This window comes from Elgaria multicarinata, chromosome 11, assembly GCF_023053635.1.
Source record: "Elgaria multicarinata webbii isolate HBS135686 ecotype San Diego chromosome 11, rElgMul1.1.pri, whole genome shotgun sequence".
Classification (NCBI taxonomy): Eukaryota; Metazoa; Chordata; class Lepidosauria; order Squamata; family Anguidae; genus Elgaria; species Elgaria multicarinata.
In genome coordinates, this window is record NC_086181.1 from 34,517,805 (window position 1) to 34,545,611 (window position 27,807).

General features: G+C 44.0%; 1 protein-coding gene across 1 annotated transcript in view; it reads left to right on the top strand.

The window, feature by feature from the left end:
* LOC134405666 (apoptosis-associated speck-like protein containing a CARD) overlaps positions 1-27,042 on the top strand; it is a 180,104-nt gene extending 153,062 nt beyond the window's left edge. Inside the window, exon 2 of the mRNA XM_063136911.1 lies at positions 26,975-27,042. Coding sequence (XP_062992981.1) covers positions 26,975-27,042 — 68 coding nt within the window. The remainder of the gene's footprint in view (positions 1-26,974) is intronic.
* Positions 27,043-27,807: the final 765 nt, after the last annotated feature.

Genomic DNA, 27,807 nt, shown 5'->3' on the forward strand with positions numbered 1-27,807 from the left:
ATGTTTACTTCTGAGTAGACATGCATGGGGTTGCACAGGGCACTTTTTAGGGTTAAGGTTAGAACTAGGTCTGAGAGAAGTCAGCTTGAGTTAGGGTGCAATCCTATAGACAGAAAAAGTCCTACAGCTCCCAGCATGTCCCAGCCAGCATGTTTACTTCTGAGTAGACATGCATGGGGTTGCACAGGGCACTTTTTAGGGTTAAGGTTAGAACTAGGTCCAGGAGCTTGTGCTTTTGCGAAGTTAGGTTGAGTTAGGGTGCAGTCCTATAGACAGAAAAAGTCCTACAGCTCCCAGCATGTCCCAGCCAGCATAGATGGCTTAGGCATTCTGGAAGTTGTAGGACTTTTTTTCTTTCTGAACAGGCAGAGAATTGAGCCCAAGGATGGTAACAATATATCATAGAATGGCAGAGTTGGAAGGGGCCTACAAGGCCATCGAGTCCAACCCCCTGCTCAATGCAGGAATCCACCCTAAAGCATCCCCCACAGATACTTGTCCAGCTGTCTCTTGAAGGCCTCTAGTCTGTTAAGGTTCCTATGGACAAATAAAAGAGGACGTATTAAAAAATGGAAGAGTGGCATGAAGATTGCAACCCTAGTTGCTTTTTATATATGTATATGGCCTGTATAGGTTGGTCTCAAGATGGCTTACGTCTGCACAAAAGCAAAACATAGAATATCAGAGTGTAATTGGCATTAAAGTTACCCCCCCAAAAGCACCAAAATACAGAGTCCAGTCAGGGGATAGTCTCATTGAAATTGGTTGGGCTTTCTTCTGAGGAAGCAGGTGTAGGATCACTCTATAAGTCTTTGCAGTGCAATCCTGGAGTTGTCTAGTAATCATTGATTTCAGTGAGACTTAATCCCAGGTAAATGCGTATAGGGTGTTCCATGTTGCCGTCATGACTAGTAGCTGTTCACAGATTCCTTCTCTTCCATAACTATATTGAATTCCTTTTTAAAGCCATCTAAGCTACTGTATTTATCACTCACTCCCAATATCTAACTATTTTTGCCTTTTTCATACTCTTTCTCTTCGTCGTCATCTTTCACTTAACCCCCCCACCTAAATAATTAACCAGTTGTGGGGGGGATGACCCATCAATTGAAGATGAGTGGAGGCAAAGGACTGAGCAATTTAAAATAATTTTAAAATAAATTTAGCTGTTTTAAGTTTTGTGCTTATTTTTTCTACAAAACAACTGTTCTTAAAAATCGAAGTGGGCAATTTTGGGGTGTGTGTGTGCAAGTAGCTCGCCTTGCCTAGGGCGCAAAATAGTCTGGCACCAGCCCTGCAGCAGTTCATTGATCGCACTATGGTGCTGATTCTCTAATGGTGTATTTTTGCTGAATGAAAATATTAGCTCAGTGTTGAACTCTTCTTTATTTTTACTGTTTCAGTGAGCAAGGATGGTGTAATGCTTTAAATCTGGCCTCCAGTATACATTTAGTGGCCTCTGCTATTGGTTGACTGGCAGACTACAGGAGTAACCTTAGCCTGCATGCATAAGGCCTGTCAACAGCATTGTTGTCACATCGGGTGTCAGTGGCAGCTTGTCTGATGCTGGCTTGCTTTACGCCTTGATGTCTCCACCCATTAGATATGGTCAGCTCCACTTTTGGATGTGTGTGCATGCATGTTTATTTGTCATTAGAGGTGCTTCTTTCATTGGTAGAAGTTGAGAATTGGATATGTTAGGGTGTATCTACATCAGCAGGTGTGTGCTTCTTGGTGGGATGCCACATTAACATTGGGTACAGTGTATTGATGTCTGAATGGGGTGCATGGGGTATTTGAATGAATGGAAGTGTGCATGAGTGTGTTTTTGGAGTCGGTGATCTGAGTGTGCGTGTGGGAGTGCACGTGTGGATGTGCTGGCAGTGTGTGTATTGATGTCTGAATGGGGTGCATGGAGTGTTTGAATGCATGTGCATGTTTGCAGTGTGTGGTGGGGGAGGGCTGTAGTTTTCTGTGTGTGAGTTGCGGGGGATGAGCTGGAGGTGATATTCCTATTAAATAATGCATTTTGACTCATAGATCTTCCTCTCCAATTTTTTTGCTATAATTGGCATGACGTATATTTTGTAACAATGGCTGTTAATTGTTCATCCTTCTTTAAAATCTTTTTTAAAAAGTTACAGGGTAACCATTACTATTATTATCATCATCATCATCTATCTCTCTTTTCTTGCTCGTGGTGGTTTTTCTAGATGAGCATGATGGGCTTCGCCAAGTCATGCTGTCTTTTATTGATTCAGAAATTTCCTGACTATTGAACATGTTTCAAGTAAGATTGCTTTCTGGATGTTGGTGTGCATGTAGGTTTTCTCTAAAAATAATAATAATGAAGTGATGCTGGTGAGTGATGTGATTAATGAAATAATTGTAATTTTGTTCCTCTTGCCAAAGTTCTTTAACTTCCATAGCCAGTGGTGTATATTTTCCTCTCTTTTCCTCTTCCCTTTCTGCAACATTTTTATCATTAGGTATTGCTATGTCAATGAGGTAGGTGTGTTTTTCTTGGTTGTTTTTGACTGTTATGTCTGGTTGAAGCTGAAACAAGCTAAGAGATGCTAGCCTTTAGTCCATTTTGTTCCATGGCTAATGTTTGCAGGGTAATAGTAGTTTATACTTTTTCTGAATGCTTCGTTGCTTGATCAGTAAAGAAGACTGATGTGCCCTTGTGACGGTTTCCCATCCTCTCTTTTCTCCTTCATCTCCTGTCTTCTGCCAATAGCCCCTTCGCGGCCTTCCAGAGATGCCCCTAGTTCCAGATCTCCTACACTCCCCCAAGTTTTCCAAATCTTGCCAGCCAGCCCTCTCTTACGCTAGGCTCGCAGCCACCCCCTTGTCCTCACTATATTCACCCCAGAAGTCTCTCTCCTGGACCTCATTCCAAATTCTTTGCTCAGCAGCACACAGGGCAATCTTTTAAAATCATTATTAGGGCATTTGATGTATGGTGTATTCTCTGTATGGTGCTGGAACTTAAGATGACACTCATTGTTGTTAATGTGATAGAATCTGTTTTAAATGTGAATCTGTTTTAGTAAGTTTGGATTAGGTCATTATCTGATTAAATTTAAAGATGGTGAAAATTGACTGTATCTTTATATATGCCTGGTTATCACTACAGCAAAAAAATAGTATTCAGAGTCTCCATTTTAAAATGTGTATTTTTAAAGTACAGATTACTTGTTATTTAAAAAAAATACAGTTTACTTCAGTTTTCGTTTATTTTGTTTGTTTGATGAATGAAAAAAAAGTCCTTTATTACTATATATTAAATCAATGTTTACCTTAAAAAAAATCCCTGGCTGAACCCCCTAATGAAATGTGCTGCGCACGCCTATGATCAGGGCTAGTAGCCATTGATAGCCTTTGCTTCCAGGAATTTATCCAACCCCCTTTTAAAGCCATCCAAATAGATGGCCATCACTACAGCTCGTGGTAGTGAGTTCCATAATTTAACTATGTGCTGGGTGAAGAAGTACTTCCTTTTATTTGTCCTGGATCTCCCACGATGACCCTGTGGGGTTCTAGTATTTTGAGAGAGGGAGAAAAATGTCTCCCTATCCATATTCTCCAAACCATGCATAATTTTGTACACCTCTATCATGTCTCCCCTTAGCCTCCTTTTCCCCAAGCTAAACAACCCCAGTTAATGTAACCTTCCTTCATAGGGGAGATGCTCCAGCCCCTCCATCATTTTAGTTGCCCTTTTCTGCACTTTTTCCAGCTCTACAGAATCTTTTTTTTAGGTGTGGTGACCAGAACTGTACACAGTATTCTAAGTGTGGTTGCACCACAGATTTGCGTAAAGCCAGTATGATCCTGGCAGTTTTATTCTCAATTCTTTTTCTTATAATGCCTAACATGGAGTTTGCCTTCTTTACAGCGGCCGCTCACTGGGTGGACATTTTCACTGAGCTGTCCACCACAATCCCAAATCTCTTTCTTGTTTGTTCACTGCCAGCTCAGATCCCATGAGGTTATACTTGAAGTTGTTTTGGGTATTTTTTTGCCTCTGTGTGCATCACCTTACACTTGGTTACATGGAACCACATCTGTCATTTGGATGCCCACTCTCCCAGCTTAAAGAGATCCCTTTGGAGCTCTTCACAATCCCTTTTTGTGTTTTAACAACCTTAAATAATTAGGTCCTTTGTTAACATTAAAGAAAAGTTTCAAACACATTCCAGCTGCTCAAAGGGAAATGTGAGGAAATGAGTGTTGACACACAGTGTAGTTCCTGAGGTAGGAACTGCTGAACACATAAGACAGCTAGGAGATAATAACCTGTTGTGCACAAAAATGACACCCCACCCTGGCTTAATTTACCCACAGGAGCTGTTGCATTATCCTGGGTGCCTGTGGGCACCTGCTTGTCATGGCTAGCTGTGACATCCAAACCAGGGTGGCAGGGCTTGTTAGAGGGTTAAATCATCCCCAGGGTAATTGGGCTAATGGCACACAACATCTAATGCAGATTTAAACATGCCACCGTGGCTTAAATAAAATAAATAAATTTCATTTCAATTAAATTAAATTAAATAAGCCAAGGTGGTTGACTTGATCATGCAAACCATCTCTTCGAGCCAGAAAGCTGAGAGGACAACAATTCCAAAGCAGAAGGAACCATGTGAGGAAGAGACAGGATTTAACTTATGCTTTTGAATCAACCACACAAATGTTTGGTTATGGTTTTCCAATTTAAGGTGGTACAGAAATTCCTGAAGTTATGCATATACAACGACTCAGAAACCCCTAGTGAAGCTGCCTCAGAAAGGTGATTATTAAAACTGAGCCCCAAGCTCACCTGGAATGGACCCCATCTTAACAGCTTCTTGTGGTTCCTGATCTGTAAAATGAAGACAACAGATGCTTATCCAATGGAAATGAATGAGATAAGGAACTTATATTGTGTTAGCACTCCCTGAAACTTAGGGAGAATGCTAAGGAGTAAGACTCACTGTGTTCAGATAATTGCAGAAAGTAAACTGAACGGAAACCACTCGTGTTTTTACTCTTTTCCACACTCCAGGTCTGTCCCTGTGGTTCCTCCTTTGTTTTTCTCAATTCAGGTATTGCCTCTGAATTCACTGACCTGTAGTAGAAATATTTATTTCATTTTAGACATCAGAAGAAAAAAGAATTTGAAACGGGTTAGGCCAGTGGTTCCCGAAGTGGGCGGTACTGCCCCCTTGGGGGCGGTGGGGTTGCTTAGGGGGGGCGTTTAGAGGCAAGGGGAAAGCAGGGGGTGCTAAGAGGCAAAGGAGTGGCAGGGGGGCACTCGAGGTGGTCGTTTCCAAGAAGCGCCTCTCCAGAAGGTCTTAAAACCCAGGGACATTTTTATGGAAGAAGGTAGTTCAGTCCCAAGCCATATAGGGGAAGAATCCACACATGTATTAATGCCGTTTCAGAAGAATCCTTTTAATGGTGAATTGAAGTGTTTCAAAAGCACCAAAACGCTAATGAAGAGACATACCCTGCTTGGTGTGCCCCGCCATGCCGGCTGCAAAACAGAGGCGTTCGTTCTCTTTTCTCTCCCTCCCTTGGCAAGCCTGCAGTGGGTGCTTCGGATTTTGAATAAATATTCAATTAATTGTTACTTTTTTGAATTTTATTGTTATTATCTTCCTTAGTGGGTCGTTAAAAACCACTATTCTGAATGATTTTTATAGTGTAGGGTAGGGGGCACTGGGCATGAGTTTGTGGAACCAAGGGGACGGTTGCTTGAAAAAGTTTGGGAACCACTGGGTTAGGCTATAAAGAACTGCCTTATACCGAGTCAATCCAAAGGTCTACCTAAAACTGTACTATCTATTTCATTAAATGCATGAAACATAATTAGGTCATGCCTTGGTCTAACATTGAACTCCACCACCCTTTTCCTTTTTCTACCCTAGGGTCTTACAGAGAAAAGGGAAAAGATACATCTAAACGGGGGAGAAAGTCAATTGTATATATGCAACAACAACAAAAGTTTTAAATGGTCTAACTTTTTAAGTTAGGATGCAAACGCTTCTCTGACTGGCCAGAACTCTCTCTGGACAAAAAGCTGTACATTGTAGCTCTCTGCCATATAGATACCAAAATGTATACATCCTGCAGAATTCTTCTGTCTGATTACACCCCCTCCTTCCCCCCTTTTTTTTAAAAAAAGAAAAGCACCCAGAAAAGGCTGAATGTTGAGAGGAGGACTGGCAGGCAGGAGGGGAGGGGCTGCTTCATCCTGTCCCTGCCAGCCATTTGCTCGCTCTAGACAGCTCCCTCCCACTCAAGTTGCTTTCTCAATGGCCTGGTTCAGACGACACTCTGGGCTTTGTGGTTCAGCTGTGGTTAATGCTAACCATATGCGGAATGCTTGCAGACAACACTTTTAACCCTTTTGTGATTAAGTTTTCCTTAACCACATGCTAACCACAAAGTGGTTAGTAGAGCACCTGATTCCTCCAACTGATCCACCCTGTATTCCAGCAGCCCTAGCGCTAGGAGCCCTGGCAGTTACGGACGTCATTTTAGAGCAGGCAACCAATGAAATCAGCAATTACATGCATGCATAACCCCGTTTAGTGAGTGGTTCCTTTGCTCTCTGCATCGCCATGCCTGCTATACCTCTACAGTCATCACAGGGAAGGCGGAAGCCTTCAGGGATGGCTATGCAAGCTGCATCATCAGGCAGTGCTGCCACAGTAATCAGAACCTGAGGGGTGTAATGGCACTTCAACAAAATAGGAGAAATGGATGGTTCGTATGGGGAAATTGCAAGCGGGGATTTAAAAAGCTCTGCTGTAAGCACGCTCTGCTAAGAAGAGCAAAAATCACTCCAAAAAACTAATGCATAACACGAAGTGGCAGCTACAGCGAGTGTATCAATCAGCAGTCCAGAGCAGCCATAGAGCCCACTGGCTAGAGCATCCCCACATAGTTAGGCAACTCTGTACTGGAAGCTCTATGCCTTAACCTCTTAAACCTTTAACCACAGACACATGTCAGACAACACTTTTAGCCATGGTTAGTGCCGCTAACCATGTTGCACAACATGGTTAGTGAGCCTAACCACAATGTCCTGGTTCAGACAACACGCAAAACCACGCTGCTTAATCACAAAAGGGTTAATGGAATGCATTAAGGTCAATGCATTCCATTAACCATTTTGTGGTTAAGCAGCATGGTTTAGTGTGTTGTCTGAACGGGGCCACAGTGGTTAACGGGGCAGATGGTTAGGGAAAACGTGTGTCAGATGGCACTGTTAACCACCTTTAAGCATTCCATTAACCATCTTGTGGTTAAGCAGCACGGTTTAGCATGTCGCCATTGAAGTATCCCAGGTCCACCACCTTTTCCCCTGTGGAGAGGGAAACCAGCCAGAGTGAGGGATTTTGAAACAATGAATTGCAAGCAGTGCTAGGGCTAAGCAGTCCTTTCCCCTCCTCTCCTCTTCCCTGCTCACCCTCCAAGATGGCTTTTGCTTTGCAAATATCTATCAGGAAAAAAAACTCAGCCACATGTAAGATGCAGTTACATGTTGTCCCAGTCCTGCAACTGGAGATGCCACCAAATAGCATTCTATTTCCAGGCCCTCGTCTATATGACAGCAGGATTGCTCCTCATTAAATATAAACCCGATTTTTCATTGATTCGAAAGTAGGTAAAGAGCGTCACACAGTGATTTATCTCCTGTATCTTTTTTAGTGCAGTTATACATGCGTACGTGCGCATTATCACATTATGGGATATATGATGCTATGGAGATGAGTGAAGTGATATAGTTTATATGCGGAGCTCTGCAGATTGATATAACAGCAAAACTGTAGCGGGGGGAAAGGAATGAGGCTGCAGAGGAGGATGGCAGCACATTTCTGCCTCTTTGTTTACGTGGAGCTCCGTAGGAACAGATCATTCAACCTAAAAACGGTGCAAAAAAAGGAGCCAGATGATAGGTGGGAAAGCAGGAAACTGGCCAATCACGTTCTCCTACCCTCAAAGCTCCGCCTACCTGTCAAAATGCGATTTAACTCCTCCAATGATACAAAACCATAACGTGGAGCAAACTCGGACTGTTGGGGTGAATTTTCTCCATAGAGGAAAGAAAGGACTTTAAAGAGTTAAAGTGCTTGGCAGATTTGTCTCTGGACTGCAGCAGGTGTTCAAACCAGAGCCTGGCAGTTTTGGCCTACATGCAAGACCTGGAGTACAGACAACTGGTTAATTGAACCAAGGGAAAAAAGTATTTAAGATGTCCCTGTTTAAAGGCATCTTGTTGTCATTTTGTGGTGACTGTTGTCACTGTTATCTTTGCACCGTTTGCTGCTGTTGGTGAAGTGTGCTGTATATACTGATGACCATATGTAAAGGAAAGTTTGTTTCAGTAAAGTTATTCTTACTGACAAAATCTGTGAGTATTGACTTTTCCTCAGTAAGCCTCTCAAGTCAGAAACTTAGTGAATCCAGCTATCGCTTGTGCTACGCACCCTGCAAATTATTCAATTCCACGACGCGGACATGATCGAAAAGTCGTGGTAAATCGCTGATGCGAATATGCGTATTATCACGGTTACAACGCGACGTTACTGCAAACGGACGGCTGACTCGTGTGTCCTAAAAGGAGAATATGGGTAGCTATGTTGGGGTAAACAAGCCCCAGTTCTAAGGGCTCATCTACACCAAGCAGGATATTACACTACGAAACCGGTATATAAAAGGCAGGAGCCACACCAAGCAGGATATAGCGGTATGAAAGCAGTATATGGAATGTTTAACGGGCCCCAACAGTTGTCAGTGCTCTTCAACACCGCTATAAAGCAGTAGTGTGGCTCCTGCCTTTTACATACCGCTTTCATACCACTTTCATAGTGGAATATCCTGCTTGGCCTCTAATACTGGTACAAGTCTCCCTGTGCTCATGCTTATGTGATCAAAACCATACCACCCGTGCACAAGAGAGAGGTATCAGCTGATTCAGCTTAATTCTGAGGTTTGCAAATATCCAAAAATCCTTAGAGGAGAAAATATCCAAAGGTGGGGGGACGACCCCAAAACAGCCCCACAGGAACTCAAGGGCATGAAATGCTGAGAAACTGACGTGAAAAAAAATTCCAGTGACAACTGGGTGTGGGGGAGGGGGAAAGACATGGAGTGGCTCGAAAGGGAGGAAGTGATACCTACTTCAGTGTTTTTGCAGACTGTAGGGGTGTAATGCTGAACGCAGAAGCACTGGGCAGGGCAGCTACCTCCCATCCACCTCCAAAATGCCTCTGGAACCTGCCCCCAATGTAGAAACCCTACATCAGAAGACAGAGGCATTTGGGGGAAAGAAAATGGCAGCCATGCAGCCCAGCGCTTCTCCTTTGAAAACAAGTGGTGCTGTCCTAGGTGGGACCACCACTGTGGCGTTACACCCCACAAGTCAATTCCCAAAGGTATGCCTGCAGTTTGTAAGTCTGTGGTTTGTAGAATGTTGGCCTGAGTGGGCGGAGTTAGAATGTCTTGGGAGGGGGAGGAGTGATATATAAGGGAAGGACTGAGGGGATTGAGAGTTCTTGTTCTGTTCTGTCTTGTTCTGTTCTTGTGCTTGTTTTTTCCAGGGAGACTTGTTAAGGACTCTTAGAGTCTGTAGTGCTCTCTGTATTTATGGTACTTTTGGGAAATTTGAGAGTCAGTGTAGTGAGTGGTGTCTTTAGAGTGTGGTGTGCACGTAGTGGAAGTATATTAATCAATACTGAGAATAAAGAAAGTTCAAGAGTGATTGTGTGAGAGAAAGGAAAGCGTGAATGTGAGAGTGACAGGATTGTATGGAAGGTTTCAAAAAGGTTTTTAAATGTTGTTATTTGAAACAAAGCTTATGAACTTTTTTTTAAAAAAATTGATTGTTTGTTTTAAAACTACCACAAAAATCCCACGTGTCTGTTTGGCACTTATCATCTTAAGTTTACATCATTCAGCACCCACTCTGACAATAATTCACCTCAACAGATATAACTCACAGCGCATTATTATATATATTAAAATCCTTCTCCATTTTAAACCCCTTTCTCCACATAGTTTGGAGGAAGGTGGGCTTTATCCCTTGCCTCAGGCGTATCAAGCGGTGGTGCTTGGCTTGAGCAGGGAGTAGCCTCGGCCGGGTCTGGTGTTCAGAGCCTGTGTCGCCCCATAAGAAGTGGTGGCAGATGTGAGGTCTGGTGTTCAGAACCTGTGTCGTGGCAACCACCCTCACACCTAGTAACTGCACCGAGGGCCCCAGGGTGGTGCTTTGAGGAGATGGCCTCACCAAAGAGCCACTCTGGACCCCCTGGCCATGAGGATGGTGAACTTACCTGGGCCAGAACAACCTTTTGTTTTCCTGTAAAGGCCCAGCACTGAACGGAGAAGCACCGGCACAGGCAGCTGCAGTGGCATCTTTTTATTGCTTGTTCCTGATGCTGTTTGCCCCCCCCCCCCGTAAACTCAGGGAGTGGGGATGTCACAACTGTGAGGGGACCGGAAAGATTAATCAAAGTAGACTGAAGTCAGCCCACCCACTCTGACAGGTATGCCAATAAAGCTGTGCTGTTACGGGCAGGGCCCTAGTGGATATGTTTAAATACAAATACATTACCCTTTGGTGGATGTTTCCAATGAAACACCTCTCTCCCGATTCTCTTTTGGCTTCTGTGAGGAGGGTATGTTTTCAACTGGAACCGAACCAGGTTCATTTCCTGTGCTCTGAAGTTTGGCAAATTCCTCTGTAGCTGGGAAGACAGGTGACTCCTTAGCTAGAAGTGGGGGACACAAAGACAGATGAGTCATTTCACTTTGTGTCACACTTATGGCCTGTCTTAGACCTGCCTACTGGAAGATAAGCAACTGTCTTAGACCAGGCGCAATACATGGTCCATTTAGCCCCGTACTGTCTGCTCTGACCGACAGCAGTTCTCTGGGGTCTGCAGTAGAGAGATTTCCCATCACCTCCTGGTACCTAATTGGGATGTCGTTGTTTTTAACTTGAGATGCCACAGACTGATCCTGGGACTTTCTATATGCAAAGTAAGAGCTCAACTACTAATTCCCCCACGTGTGGGACCAACAAAGTCAAATTTCCTATTTATCACAACAGTGAAAGCTGCAGGAGCTATACTGCAGCTATACTGTGACTAGATTTAAAAGAGGGCAGGGCACCTGCAGCTTTAACTGGTGTGATGAAGAGGAAATTTCACCAGGTTCCCCATAAATACAAAGGACACTTGCTAAAATTCCCTTTTCAATACAACTGTTAAAGATACAGGAGCTCTGGCCTCCTTTTCATATGGTCATGCCTCCTGAAAACATATCTTTTCATATGGGCCTTCACCTGGGCTGTAACTGACGCTGGTATTTTTAAACATTTAAAGCTTTATATAATGTTTTGATGAGTGCAGTGTGGTGTATGTGGTTCTGCCCTTGAAGACTTAAGGCACAAAATGATGTGTGGAGAGGAGCAACACACAGCTTTTGCATGAGATACTGATTACCTTTTGGGCTCATTTCAAAGTTCTGGTTTTCACCTTTCAAGCCCCTCATGGCATGGGACTTCTTCGCATATACACCCCTGTGGCGTCACCAACCCCAGTGACGACTGTTATGAAACCTCTCTTTTGCTGCCACCACCCTAGTCTTTCTTTTCAAAAAGAATGAGGGGATAATAAAACTTTTGTGTGAGTGTGCTTATATATTGTCTACTTGAAGTAACGCAAATGACCGAGCAGACCAAGTAACCTACAGCCCTATGAGGTAAGTTTCAGTTCAAAATTAATTGCTAATAGTTTTATCAGCATAGGGATGGACAAACATTTATTATTATTATTATTTGCCTTAACTGTGTCTGCGAAGGAAATTTATTTTGAATAGCATGGAGCTGGCCTTGGTTTCAGAGTTTTGCAGTTCTGTGGAAAAGAAGGAACAAGGCCCAGGCCTAGTGGCTCAGCAGCTAGGATGCAGCCATCGTAAGCTCCCTGCCTCAGTTTCTCCACAGTGCCTGACTGTATGAAGGCCTATTTGTGTCTCCCTCAGGAACAGTCTTCACAGAGAAAGGCCACTGAGCACTTTGGGGATCAATGGGGAAAGAAGAGGTAATTATTTTCAACAATTCTGTTTATTAACATTACTTGCTTTGTAAAATAACAGCATTTGACAGTTCACAATTATAGAATAGCAGAGTTGGAAGGGTTATCTTTGTTGGAATCCTGGAATAGGATCCTGGTTATGTTTCCATTGATTTGCTAATTGCTGAGGAGCTGGAAGAATCAGAAGACTCAGCAGAAAACTTAAAGGTCAACATTGCACCTGGACATTGAGTGTTATAATTGAATAATTGGTAAACTGATTGTCTTCAATTAAGGGTTGCAAGCAGTTGCATCATTGTACAGACAGTCTATAAAAGTAAATGTATTTTCATGTAGATGAATCAGAAATGATCAGAATCACTCAGAGATGTATCAGAGATGTATTGACTGACCGTTTGTAAGTATTTGTTATATGTGATTGCCATAACTAAATTATATTTTTATATGCCAGTAAAGGTTTGTTTAAACCAATTCAAATCTCAGTCTTAATCTGTGTCTTTGCTGACTCTGCTGGAAACCGCTGTAAATACTCTGCTACAAAAGTTATTGGCCAGAAGGAAAGTCTGTGCAATAACTAATAAGGTTGTAAAACCACATAACTCAACAATCTTTTCATATGGGCCTTCCCTTGGGCTGTAACTGACACTGATATTTTTAAATATTTAAAGCTTTATATTATGTTTTGATCAGTTGTATTTTGTGGATTTAATTATGATTGGCACTGAGAGCCTTGGCTATTGGGAAGCATAAAAATGTAACAAATAAATACCATATTTCTTCAATTCTAAGACGCACTTCCCCCCCCCCATATAAACATCTCTAAAAATGGGGTGCATCTTAGAATCACAGGTGCATTTATTATTTCTTAGAATCAAAGCTTTTTTTCTGTTGTTGGTACTGAAATTAGTGTGCGTCTTACAATCGACGGCGTCTTAGAATCGAAGAAATATGGTAGATCATTTTGACTCCCTCCCCCCAATCCCCCTGAAAACATGCATGTTCTCTAAGTGATTGCCAAGGAATTGAATTCTTAAAAAGAAAGGAAAGAAACCTCTCATGCAAGCACTGAGTCATTACTGACTCTTGGAGGAACGCCAGCTTTCACTGACATTTTCTTGGCAGGCCTTATAGGCAGGTGGTTTGCCGTTGCCTTCCCCGGACATTATTGAATTCTTAGGAGAGGCTTTAAACTTGAAGAAGCACCTCTCTGAAGTCCTTCATGGACATGGCCCAGAGATTCTTGGCTGGTTCACAATACCACTTCCATGTTAGGGAAGACATAAAGAAGTTGGAGAAGGATTTAGCTATTTATTTGTTTTGATGTAGATTTAGAAGACACTTTTGGGACAGAAAGGGGATTTTGACCAGGAGAATCTTGCAAAGGAGGTGTCTGCTCCTAGGATCCCTTAAACCTCTGTCTAAGTGGCTTCATTCATCTGCTGCCATCTTGCAGGAGTAGCATTAAGAGGATGGTCACATGGGCTGCTGCTTTTGTAGTCTATCCATTCACTGGGTTATCCACCAGGGACATCTGAAGAGTGAACCTTGTCATAGCTAATTCGGAAATGATCAGATCTTATTTTCACAATGAAGATGTGAAAGGGATGAAAGAAGTGGAAAAATCTAAGAGGAGCCAAGACTGGCCTATATATAATTTAAAATGAAGTCAAACTATGAAAGTACCTTTGAAACCTTCTCTTGTGGTCTGCACTGATAAGGGCAACACCCCTAGCAGTTCACACAAGTTCACTCATTCCTAGCTGCACATCTCCGTTTTTTGGTGGGGGGCTCGTAACAAAAAGGCAGTAGCAATATTGTGTGTTATGTTTCTACAAACACCTCACCAGTATTGGCCCTTTTAAGGTATCTTCACCTATATATGAATATACTTCTGAAAGCCCTTTTTCTCCTTCAAACATGGGCTAGAACCTGATGGTGCCACTGACTGAAGGTTATTCACCACCTGAGAAAGATGTTGCTATGAAAATCCCTACATAAATCCATCTTTGTACCTGTTACTGCACTGCTGGCCTTTTCACAAGAGAAGGCAGCTTCATTCAGGATCACCTTCAGCAAGACTAACTGGTACGTTCTCAACAGTACCAGCAGGACTTTGTAGGAACCCAAAGGGGACAAACTGCAAGCATGAAAACAAGAAACTTTCGTAGGGGCTATTTGTGCACCTTCTCTGAAGGTTCATTTACTCATGTGTGTAACTCAGTGGTGCCATCAGGGCAGGACTTTGGGGTAGAGGTCCACCCAACCCCCACACCAGCTCAGTGTCTGGGGCACAAATAAACAGGTCAAGTGCCACTGATGGTGGCAGATCCATTCAGCTCTCAGTCCCCACACGCTGCTGGCTTTCCACTGTCATAACTGTTTGTTTATTTGGGTGTGTTTTACCTAGAAAACTTAGCTGTTACCAGAAGAAGGTGGGGGATTTATTTATAGTTGTTTATTGAGTTACTTACTATGAATAGAGAGAGGTGAGTCGACTGCCTTGGCATCCTTGCCCTGTTGCTAAATTCGCACAGTTGCTTAGCTCACTTGTTTGTTGACACTTTGAGATACTTCATCATGGTGATCCACGCGCTTAGAAAGGTGGTTCCTTCAACAAGCATGCTTCCTTATATAGATAGGCCCAACTGGTGCTCCAGCCAACTTGACTGGAGAACTCAGCTTGAAAAACAAGGGAGGCTATGTGTGAAGTCCTGATCAGCACTAGCTTCCAGTGGCTGGGAATGTAGGTCAAATGGCCCTCCAAGGAGTGGTGATTCCTATTTAGGAAGGAGGACTACTAATAGTGAATGGGAGACCAATTTAGGGGAGATCCTTTATTCAGTGGGTCATTGGAGGGTACAGCAGATGAAGATTTGGTGATATGGAAAGATGTCGCTTGCAAGGACGGAGTCTTTTTTCTGTGTGGGTTCCATGCAATACTAGGCCAATAGGTATCCTCTTTGACAGAGGGCAGTCCTCTATTCAAAGGACTCTCTAGTTTAAAGATAAAGAGCCATAAGAACTACTGTTCATCAATAGTTAGCACCTAGACAGAAAACTGAACAGGTAGTGCACAGGTCACATGGTCACAATTTTCCACACTCTTATGGTGTGGTTGACAGTATTTGTTTGAATTATAGTAATTATTTCTAAATTTGCATTTCTACATATAAATCAGCACATACACATTTATACAAAATGCTGCCCTTTTTTCGTGACGCACGTCCTCCTTTGGGGGCGATTCGTAAGGGGCCACCCTCGCTAAAGTGGCTCCAGTGGTGTTGTCGTTCCATGGGTGATGCTCACTGTTAGGACCCCCAGCTAGAGATGTGAAGGCCAGGAAAAAAACTAGGAAAAAATGGGGGGGGGTTGTTTGTTTTCTGAAGCCTTTTTTTGTTTTTCCCCCCGAAATTTTTTTTAAAAATGAAGAAAAATGGATTATGGGATGTTTTATTTTAGCATGTTGAATAAAATGTTTAAGACAAGGTGTTCAGATATTTACTTCTCAAAATGATTTCTAAAAACTGTACAGTATCAGATTATTACAATGTCTATTCACCAAGGATAAGCAAGTCCTAGGTTGCAAACTAGACTACAACTCTCTACAACTAGACTACAACTACTGAGACTACAACTCTCAAATGCAAGAGCAAGATGCACTTCTGCCTCTAGGGAGCAGTGCCATGGAAGCAGAGACTGAAACTAATACTGATAGCTATAGGTCAGAAAATGAGTCTGATTAAATTTCATGCATATTCATTGAATCTTGGTCTAGCCCTTTTTTCTCAGTTCTTTTTATGGGAATGGGGGCTTTATGTCTTGACACTGGAGGACTAGCAGAGACATAAATAATTTTCTTTGTTACTAATGGTGGTTTCCTCTGTTGTTGTTGTTTTTAAATTATTTTTTGTCTGCTCCTCATAAACTGGCAGAACCAAAGAGGTTCCTTACAGTTTAGGTGTTCCTAACAGTTCAGGGCTTGTAGCTCCATTTGTTACCAAATTATTATTATTTTTTAAAAGTAAACAAGTAAATTTGTAATAATTGTTGGAATACACTGAACTTTTAATATACCAAATATAATAATTTTATGCCGAACCAACTTGGACGTAATTACATTTTATGTTCCTAAAATAACAAAGTGACTTTCAATCTGTAAAAAGTACTAATATTACATTATTTCAATTTTTCTGAAAATTTCCAATTTTTCCTGGAAACCACCCCCGGGGGAAAACAGGTTTTTTTCCATGGCGTCAAAATTTACAGAAATGTTACATCTCTACCCCCAGCCCAAGAGTTCTAGAACGCATCACTCACCACCATCTTCTAAGCATTCAGGAAAGCGCTGCAGGCTTGGGAAGTCTTGGTTTTTCAGAAACTGGAGGAATTGCTCATGCACCGATTCTCCTTTTCCCATCACTATGTCAATCAGGCTTTCTATAAATTGTAGCGGTTCCTTTATCTGAATCAGGGAGGAGACCTCAGCCTGTGTGAGGATCTTGTGGTCCACTGCCACATTCAAGAACTGTTTTGGGCCCCTTAGAAGACTTTCCGCTAACTTCTCTCTGGTCTCCTGGATAATATCGGAGTGTTCCTTAGCAGCGGCCATGGCTTCTGATGCAGTGGAACTGAAAACAAGCAAACAATTGGATCATTTGAAAGAGGGCCCAACAAGACATGAGATTATTCACGTTGTTCAGCCTTGTATGGTTGGGTATTTGCCGGGGGGAACCGGTCAGGACCATGGCATAGGGCAGAGCAGACAACAGGGCACCCTCCAGATTATTGGACTACAGTTCCCAAAAATTCCTAGTTGGGGCTTCTGAGAGTTGTAGTTCAAAACATCTGTTGTTCAAAACACCTGGAGGGCACTAGGTTGCCTACCTCTGGGATACGGCCCAGGGGCTTTAATCCTTTGTCTTTGCCCCAGGCTAGATCTACACCAAGCAGGATATGACACTTTGAAAACAGTTTGAAAACTGCACATGAAGTGTGTCCAGGGCCCCAACAATTGTCAATACCATTATAAACTGTTTTAAAACAGTAGTGTAGATCCCGCTCCAGTCCCAATCAGAATCCTTCCTCCCCCACAGTCCCAATTTGGTTCATGTGAAGCAGCTACATTTCTATCTGTCCTCCCATGCCCTGCCAAGAAATTGCTTCTCATCTAAGAGGTTTGGAGAAAATAAAGCTCTTCACCAGCTGTGAAAGAAGGTAACAGAATAGACGCAAGGCAAGGCGCTTTCAGCAGGCCTATCTGGGGTAGCAACCAGCTTTGTGACCTGACCACTTCCCCTCATATCTTACAGGTCCAGAGCCAGCTGCACCTTGCTGCAGCTACAAGAGTTCATCTCAGTTGCTACTTCTATAGAAGGCTCCCAGGCGGGCAGCTCCTAACACTATCCGTTCATTGCCGTTCCACTATCAGCTACATGCAGAATTGCAAAGGATTTTCCACACTGCCAGGACACTGTGCTCTTTGTGTGTGAACATCCTACTTCATGTCAGGCTCTACCATTAGGGAAAGGGACAGGGGGTACTTCAGGCTGTAGGTGCTAGGGAAGGCAGCAGCAAGGTGTTGGAGGAGAGAGCAGTTTGTGCCATACGGCTTGCTCTGCACCCCCAAGCTAGCCTGCTGGCTTCAGGTGTGTGTGTGTGGGGGGGAGAGGCACTCCCCCTTGCTGGCATTGTAGAGTCACCTGCCAGCCCAGATGGCTTTTGTACATGGAATGGGAGGGGAGCCATCTTGTCCATTTCCTCAGGCAGCAAAATGACTTGGGCCGACCCTCTTCTGCTATGTTCCATCCACACAAATGGGCCTGACATAGATCTGAAGGGGAAGGTTTCTATTTTTTTTACTTACTTCTGTCTCCCCCCTTTCAATATTTGCTTCTATCTCTGCTCCTCCAGACTCCCCCCTCCCCTCCTCACAGTTAGCCTGGCCTGAGCTAACTGGCAGAAATATCAGTGGATCACCTAGCATTCACTGGGGAGGCTGCTGGAGCTAAGATCTTCTTCTTCCTCCTCCTCTTCCAGAGGTCCGGCAATTCCCTTTCTTCCCTCCACTGTACAGTTTTTCTCCACACATAAGTGCCTCTCCCTGGAACATCTGCTCAGGAATAGAGCGTTCTCCCAGAGGCCTGCACTGAAATCCAAATCAAGCTCGTCTTCATGCCCCATTATTCAGGATGCTCTCTTCCTCCTGGAGGGCAGCTGTGCTGTGCCTTTACCAGCTGCTCATCAGGCAGGCAACCAACAGGTAGACTTCTTCCCCTCTTCACAGCTGGGCAAAATGTCATTCCTTCAGGGCACCATACTTCTGTCCGTAAAAGGGCAACACCCCCACAACACCCCCACAAGTCCACTCATTCTTAACTGCCCATCTCAGGTTTTTGGCAGGGGGCACGTAACAAAAAGACAGTAGCAATATTGTGCTTTAAATGGTTGAATTCACTAGGCACATTGTTTTAACTGTTTTAATAGTTTTACTGCTTTTAAATTATAAATTGTTTTAACTTGGTTTATGGTTTAGTTTGTTTTTAGCCTTGTATATTTACTGTTTTTATACTGTATGCTTTTATCTGTACGCCGCCCTGAGATCTTATTGATATAGGGCAGGATATAAATGTTTTTTAAAAATAAATAAATAAATGTTTCTACCAACACCTCACTAGTATTGGCCCTTTTAAGGTAACTGACTGCAGCCAGGAAATCAGAAGACGTTTACTTCTTGGGAGGAGAGCAATGACAAATCTTGATAAAATAGTTAAGAGCAGAGACACCACACTGACAACAATGGTCCACATAGTTAAAGCAATGGTATTCCCCGTAGTAACCTATGGCTGCGAGAGCTGGACCATAAGGAAAGCTGAGCGAAGGAAGAGAGATGCTTTTGAACTGTGGTGTTGGAGGAAAATTCTGAGAGTGCCTTGGACTGCAAGAAGATCAAACCAGTCCATACTCCAGGAAATAAAGCCAGACTGCTCACTTGAGGGAATGGTATTAAAGGTAAAACTGAAGTACTTTGGCCACATAATGAGAAGACAGGATACCCTGGAGAAGAGGCTGATGCTAGGGAAAGTGGAAGGCAAAAGGAAGAGGGGCCGACCAAGGGCAAGATGGATGGATGATATTCTGGAGGTGACAGACTTGACCTTGGAGGAGCTAGGGGTGGCGATGGCCGACAGAAAGCTCTGGCGTGGGCTGGTCCATGAAGTCACGAAGAGTCGGAAATGACTGAACGAATAAACAACAAAACACCTATATATGAATATACTTCTGAAAGCCCTTTTTCTCCTTCAAACATGGGTTAGAAACTGATGGTGCCATTAACTGAAGGTTGTTCACCACAAGAGAAAGACGTTGCTACAAAAATCCCTACATAAATCCATCTTTGTATCTGTTACTGCACTGCTGGCCTTTTCACAGGAGAAGGCAGCTTCATTCAGGATCGCCTTCAGCAAGACTAACCGGTATGTTCTGGAAAGTACCAGCAGGACTTTGTAGGAACCCAAAGGGGACAAACTGCAAACATGAAAACAAGAAACTTTCGTAGGGGCTATTTGTGCACCTTCTCTGAAGGTTCATTTACTCATGTGTGTAACTCAGTGGTGCCATCAGGGCAGGACTTTGGGGTAGAGGTCCACCCAACCCCCACACCAGCTCAATGTCTGGGGCACAAGTGAACAGGTCAAGTGCCACTGATGGTGGCAGACCCATTCAGCTCTCATTTTTAAATCTTGCCTTCACACAAAGCACAAACTCTGCTTCCTGAACTATGAGTCGTCTTTAAAAATTATGGTCAGATAGCAATCCTAAAACAAAGTCAGTCTTAATGCAAAATGTATATGGGATAGTAAGAAAAAGAACCTACCTTCTGTTCCCACTCAGAGCAGCTGAGAGAGCAGCCAGAGGCTGTTAATAGCCTTCTTATAAAGCCGCAGAGTACAGGAAAGGAAACTGAAACTAAAGAGGAACCGAAAGCGCTGAGGAGACAAACAGGATACTGTGGCGTCTTATCTTCCTAGACAGCTGTGTGAATCTGGGTCCCTGCCTTAGCAATGAATCACTTCAAAACAAAGAAAGAACTAATGTGTACGTGGATATGCACGTGAGCCAAGACTGTTTTGTCGGAATTGAATCGATGTGGAATCGGGGTCTCTATTAGGCTGTTGCGGTCATATCCTGCTTGTGGGTTTCCCGTGGGAAGTTGGCTGGCCACTGTGTCGTCCGAATCAGCTCCCTTTGAGTAGCCACGCGTGTTGACAAAAGAAACACTCCAGTGGTGGATTGAAAGAACGTTTACTTTAGGGAAAAGTTACTTTCCGTCCTAGGGTAGGATGGCTCAGTTCAGCCATGTGGTCAGCAACCCATGAGGCAGGGAAGGAGGAGGAGGAGGAAATAGAGGGAGGAGGCAGGAAAGGGGAAAACAAGCATCCCAGCAATCCCCTCCCACCTGTGTCCAGGTACACATTAACCCCTTAGCTCCAGGTTCAGTGACCTGTAGCTCGAGTTCTGCTAACACTGTCATATCTCCGCTCAGTCTTCTCTTCTCCAGGCTAAACATGCCCAGCTCTTTCAGTCTCTCCTCACAGGGCTTTGTTTCCAGACCCCTGGTCATCCTCGTTGCCCTCCTCTGAAACCCCTCCAGCTTGTCTGCATCCTTCCTGAAGTGTGGTGCCCAGAACTGGACACAATAAGTTGTGGGAGGAGAGAGTTGTCTGTGCCACACAGCCTGCTCTGCACCCCCTAAGCGAGCTTCCTGACTTCAGGTGCGGTGGAGGATGTTGCCCCAGCACTGTCGAGAGATTCACCTGGCAGGGGCTACCATCTTGTTTGTCGCCTCAGGCAGCAAAATAACTTGGGTCAATCTTGTCTTTCTATGTTCCATCCAAACCACTGCTCCTCCCAACAAGCCCAGCCCAAGCCACCCACTGGCAGAAATCCCAGCGGATTGCCCTGCCTTCCCCAGGGTGGCAGCGGCTGCTAAGATCATCTTCCGCCTTCAGAGCTCCGGCAACTCCTTTCCTTCCCTGCACTGTACAGGATTGAAAAGTAGTAAGGAGTCAGAGGAACAGGAGGTCACACGAACGCCAAAGAAAGCACAGATATACAGCGGCGGCTGGCAACTACCGCTGCTTCTCTTCTCTTCCAGCCCTCTTGCTCAAATTTCTATAACTGGGGGGGGGGGGCTCGAGCAAGAAGTTTTTCCTCCCCCCGAACTGCCTCTCCCTGGAATCTGTGCTCAGACTTGGGGCGTTCTCCCAGAGGCCTGCACTGAAATCCAAATCAAGCTGGTCTTCATGCCCCATTATTCAGGATGCTCTCTTCCTCCTGGAGGGCAGCTGTGCTGTGCCTTTAAGAGCTGCTCATCAGGCAGGCAACCAACAGGTAGACTTCTTCCCCTCTTCACAGCTGGGCAAAATGTCATTCCTTCAGGGCACCATACTTCTGTCCGTAAAAGGACAACACCCCCACAACACCCCCACAAGTCCACTCATTCTTAACTGCCCATCTCAGGTTTTTGGCAGGGGGCACAAAAGGACAAAAAGACAGTAGCAATATTGTGCTTTAAATGGTTGAATTCACTAGGCACATTGTTTTAACTGTTTTAATAGTTTTACTGCTTTTAAATTATAAATTGTTTTAACTTGGTTTATGGTTTAGTTTGTTTTTAGCCTTGTATATTTACTGTTTTTATTACTGTATGCTTTTATCTGTACGCCGCCCTGAGATCTTATTGATATAGGGCAGGATATAAATGTTTTAAATAAATAAATAAATAAATGTTTCTACCAACACCTCACTAGTATTAGCCCTTTTAAGGTAACTACACCTATATATGAATATACTTCTGAAAGTGCTTTTTCTCCTTCAAATATGGGTTAGAAACTGATGGTGCCATTGACTGAAGGTTGTTCACCACAAGAGAAAGACGTTGCTACAAAAATCCCTACATAAATCCATCTTTGTATCTGTTACTGCACTGCTGGCCTTTTCACAGGAGAGGGCAGCTTCATTCAGGATCGCCTTCAGCAAGACTAACCGGTATGTTCTGGAAAGTACCAGCAGGACTTTGTAGGAACCCAAAGGGGACAAACTGCAAGCATGAAAACAAGAAACTTTCGTAGGGGCTATTTGTGCACCTTCTCTGAAGGTTCATTTACTCATGTGTGTAACTCAGTGGTGCCATCAGGGCAGGACTTTGGGGTAGAGGTCCACCCAACCCCCACACCAGCTCAATGTCTGGGGCACAAATGAACAGGTCAAGTGCCACTGATGGTGGCAGACCCATTCAGCTCTCATTTTTAAATCTTGCCTTCACACAAAGCACAAACTCTGCTTCCTGAACTATGAGCAGTCTTTAAATATTATGGTCAGATAGCAATCCTAAAACAAAGTCAGTCTTAATGCAAAATGTGTATGGGATAGTAAGAAAACCTACTTTCTGTTCCCACTCAGAGCAGCGGAGAGAGCAGCCAGAGGCTATTAATAGCCTTCTTGTAAAGCCGCAGAGTACAGGAAAGGAAACTGAAACCAAAGACGAACCGAAAGCGCTGAGGAGACAAACATGATACTGTGGCGTCTTATCTTCCTAGACAGCTGTGTGAATCTGGGTCCCTGCCTTAGCAATGAATCACTTCTAGGGTGACCATATGAAAAGGAGGACAGGGCTCCTGTATCTTTAATAGTTGCATAGAAAAGGGAATTTCAGCAGGTGTCATTTGGATATATGGAGAACCTGGTGAAATTCCCTCTTCATCACAACAGTTAAAGCTGCAGGAGCTATACCAGAGTGACTAGATTTAAAAGAGGGCAGGGCACCTGCAGCTTTAACTGGTGTGATGAATAGAAAATTTCACCAGGTTCGCCATATATACCAATGACACCTGCTGAAATTCTGTTTTCAATACAACTGTTGAAGTTACAGGAGCCCTGTCCTCCTTTTCATATGGTCACCCTAATCACTTCAAAACAAAGAAAGAACTAATGTGTACGTGGATATGCACGTGAGCCAAGACTGTTTTGTCAGAATTGAACCGATGTGGAATCGGGGTCTCTATTAGGCTGTTGCGGTCATATCCTGCTTGTGGGTTTCCCGTGGGAAGTTGGCCGAATCAGCTCCCCGTGAGTAGCCACGCGTGTTGACAAAAGAAACACTCCAGTGGTGGATTGAAAGAACGTTTACTTTAGGGAAAAGTTACTTTCCGTCCTAGGGTAGGATGGCTCAGTTCAGCCATGTGGTCAGCAACCCATGAGGCAGGGAAGAAGAAGGAGGAGGGGGGGAGGAGGAGGAAATAGAGGGAGGAGGCAGGAAAGGGGAAAACAAGCATCCCAGCAATCCCCTCCCACCTGTGTCCAGGTACACATTAACCCCTTAGCTCCAGGTTCAGTGACCTGTAGCTCGAGTTCTGCTAACACTGTCATGTCTCCGCTCAGTCTTCTCTTCTCCAGGCTAAACATGCCCAGCTCTTTCAGTCTCTCCTCACAGGGCTTTGTTTCCAGACCCCTGGTCATCCTCGTTGCCCTCCTCTGAAACCCCTCCAGCTTGTCCAGGAGTCAGGGGAACTGAAGGTCACACGAACGCCAAAGAAAGCACAGATATAATTTTTGTGAACCGCCCAGAGAGCTTTGGCTATTGGGCGGTATAAAAATATAATAAATAAATAAATAAATAAATATACAGCGGCGGCTGGCAACTACCGCTGCTTCTCTTCTCTTCCGGCCCTCTTGCTCAAATTTCTATAACTAGGGGGGGGGGGCTCGAGCAAGAAGTTTTTCCTCCCCCCGAACTGCCTCTCCCTGGAATCTGTGCTCAGACTTGGGGCGTTCTCTCAGAGAGCAGCACTGAAATCCAAATCAGGCTGCTCTCTTCCTCATGGAGGACTGCAGCTCTGTGCCTTTAAGAGCTGCCCATTTGGCAGGCAATCAACAGGCAGTGTTCTTCCCCTCCTCATGCTGAGGAAAATGCTATTTCATGGGAGCATGGAGCCTTAATTCCTATAATAGGAGGAAATCCCAGCAGTTCACACCAGAACCAGATCACTCATTCCTAGCATCACTTGTCGGTTTTTCAGAGGGGAGAGTAACAAAAAGACAGTAACGATATTGTGTGTTGTTTCCACAAATGCCTCAGCAGAATTGGCCCCTTTAATTTATCTGTACTTATATATTTATACACTTGATGTTTATAAAAAAGCTCTTTTTCTCCAACAAAAGGGAGTTTAGAAACTGATGGCGCTGCTGACTGAAGTTTGTTTGGCAAATAATTAAGACTACCCCTGCAAAAAAACATGTACTCCTAGCCTTTTCACAAGAGGAGGCACCCCGTCTGTGGAATGAGCTACCTAAGGAGGTTTGCCAGGCATCAACACTATATTCTTTCAGACGCCAAGGTGAAGACCTTTTTATTCTCTCAGCATTTTAACAGTCTGTAAATTTAATTTTAACTTTGCTATTTTAAATTTGTATTTTAAATTTGTATTTCTGAACCGCTGTTGTTTTTATCCTGGGGGTGGGGATCTACACTACTGCTTTTAAAGCGCTTTAAAGCACTTTGAAAACATTTTGAAACCTGTATATGCAGTGTGTCCTGGGCCCCAACAGTTGTCAAAACTGTTATAAAGCGCTTTAAAGCAGTAGTGTAGATCCCCCCCTGTGGTTGTGCTTTTATATACCCATGTACTGGTAGCCTTTTCACAAGAGAAGGTAGCTTCCTTCAGCATAGCCCTCAGCCAGGTAACCTTCAAATTCTGGACGGTACCAGCAGAACTCTACAGGAATCCAGAAGGGACAAACTGGGAGCATGAAAACAAGAAACTTCCGTAGGGGCTATTTGTGCACCTTCTCCTAAGGTTCATTCACATAAGCGTGCAACTCAGGGGTGCCGTTACGGCAGGACTTTAGGGTAGGGGTTCGCCCAACCCTCACCCCAGCTCAGTGTCTGAGGTACAAATTCACATGTATTTATTTTATGTACTTCTCATTCCTAATGCCAGCCTTCATACAAAACATGCACAAACTCTGCTTCCTTGGTGGGGGGGGGAAGAGGTAGAGTTCCTGAACTATGAGCAATTTTAAATATTATCACCAGATAGCAATTTGAAATGAAAGTCAGCATTAATGCAAAGTTTATATGTGATTTCCTTCCGCTTTTAAAGAAAACACACACACACACACTAATTTCTGTTCTCTGTGAAAGCAGCAGAGAGCAGCCAGAGCCAGTTAATATGCTGATTCCCGTAAAGTGTACAGGAAATGAAACTTAAACCAAAACCCCCGTGAAGACAAGCAGAATGCCGCGGTCTCTTATATTGCTATAATATTCACGGTTGTGAATTTGGGCTCTCCCTGAAGGACGATAATTTAAAAACATGGATATATGCAAGGATACACCTTTTTTGTCCTGATTGAATTAATATGGAATTGAGCTCTCTATTGTAGACAGACGCGTGCTTAGAGCAAGCAGCAAAAAAAAACCCACCCATGCCTTTGTATCTGTCACTGATCTGCAAACCTTTTCACAAGAGAAGGGAGCTCTACTCAGCGTGGCCCTCAGACAGCATATCTGTTGTGGGCTGGACAGTACCAGCTGCAGCAGGTGTCTACTGGAACCCCGAGGCGAAGGGACAAACTGCAAACATGAAAAGCAGAAACTTCCCTGGGGGCTGTTTGTGCATCCTCTCTGAAGTTTCATTCACACGTGTGTGCAACTCAGTGGTTCCATCATCTCAGAACGAGGGAGGGAGGTGGAGCCTAGAACGTTTCTTTCTGAGAACCAAAGCAATCATTTCTTTAAATCCTTATCTAGCAGCTATTGGGGCAGGGAGGCTTCATTTTTACTGGACAGCACAGGGGCCCCAATCTGAAAAGCCCCCTTCCTTCCACATTTGGGTCCCAATCTGGATTGGGGTCATTGCACCTATTCTAAAGTTAAAAAGAAAAACGAAGGGAGAGAAAAATACATGACTGCTAGATGCAGATTTAAACTAATGTCTATTTTGGCCTGAAATGATGTATACAGCAAACCTATACTCATTTGCATGGGAGTAAGTCCTCCTGAACTCAAGAATGCTTGCTTCTGAGTAGACATATGTTGGATTGCACTGTTCCACTCAGCAGTGACGAATGACCATTCATGTGAAGCCTGCAGCCAGCATTACTATGCTCACTGTGGGAGAAGCAACGTGTTTTGTTCTGGGTAGCTGCGGCACAGCTGTGTCTTGAAAGCCCATACAGAGTTTCTTCAGACGAGCAACTGGCTACTCATGGTTCTCCACGGGACATTTTAACAATGCAGTGTTCCTCCTGAGCGTCTCCCACTCCTTTTGCTCTTTTTTTCTGCCATAAATAAGACCAAGAAAATCTGATTTTGGAGGGCTGCAATTTCCTGCTGTGTGCAGGAGAAGCAGCGTGATAAAAACGCCCACTGAATGGGTCACGTGATCATTCCTCGCTTCCTTTTTCTTCCCCGTGTGAAGAAAGAGGAAGCTACTCGTCCCTATTGTGGGACAGAAGCAGGAGGCAAAGCGGCAGTAAGAAACCGCGATCCCCTCCCCCTGAAGAAGCTCTTCGTTTCAGTTGCCAAGATCTCAATAGTACAGCACAGGAGTCTGCACGGGGTCCCCTTCCCCATAAGGGAGATCACGACCTTGCCTTCCAAGAAGTGGGGGCTTGGGGGTTTGAGTGACAGCAGCAGGAAGAAGATATGTAGCTGACTCAGGATTTGCTTTTGCCAGAAGCAGCAAAGGAGAAGCAGAATGAGCAGCCCTGGTTTCCTTCCCCAAGGTGTGTCTTTGCTGAGAAGGGACTAACAAAGCGGAAGTCGCCCCTAATAATCCCCACCAGCCAAACCAGCCGTGCCCAATCCAACTGTTTCTGGAGAGGAATACAGCCCAGCGACCCCCTTTTCTCTACCCTGAAGAGGCCAAGGGAGCCCTGCACCGATAAATAGAATGATTCTAGCATTCATGTCCTGGTGGCATCCAGGCTTGACTACTGTAATGTGCTGTACGTGGAGCTGCCTTCAAACATAGTACAGAAACTTCCGTTTGGTGCAGAATGCAGGCATTGGTGGAGCCTGGGTGGTCGGCTCCTATGACACCGATAGTGCTCCAGCTGCATTGGTTGCCAGTGTGTTTCCAAGCCCAATTTAAAGTGCTGGTTCTAATTTTAAAAGTCTTAGAGAGTTATCCCAGGGTCTTGCTATTTACTGTGTTATCTGTACAGCACCATGTACATCGATGGTGCTATATAAATAAATAATAATAATAATAATAATGTTAGGACAGAAAAATGTTCTACAATTACCACTCATGCTGGGAGATGTAGGCTTTTTTCCGCCTAAACATGGATAGAATTGTGCCTTTAATTGGTTTAGCCCTAAGTCACTTGACGGACAGCTTTCTCCCTTACCAGCCAACCCACATGTTGTGGTCATCAGCAAAGGCTCTCTTTACGTTCTTACCACCAAGGGTGGTTAGAGTGATAAGTACAAGGAAGGGGCCCTTTTCCAATAGTTGCCCCGTGTATCTGGAATCCGTTTCAACAGAGGTTCCTTAAGCCCCTTCTTTGCTGGTCTTATGGAAGGTTCTCAAGATCCACCTGTTTTTGCTGGCCTTCCCATAAATCCGTGGGCTGCAGGTTTTATTGGTGTAATTTGTATTATATTGCATTATAGTATGTTATTGTATATTTGTTGCCTATTTGTATGTTTTTG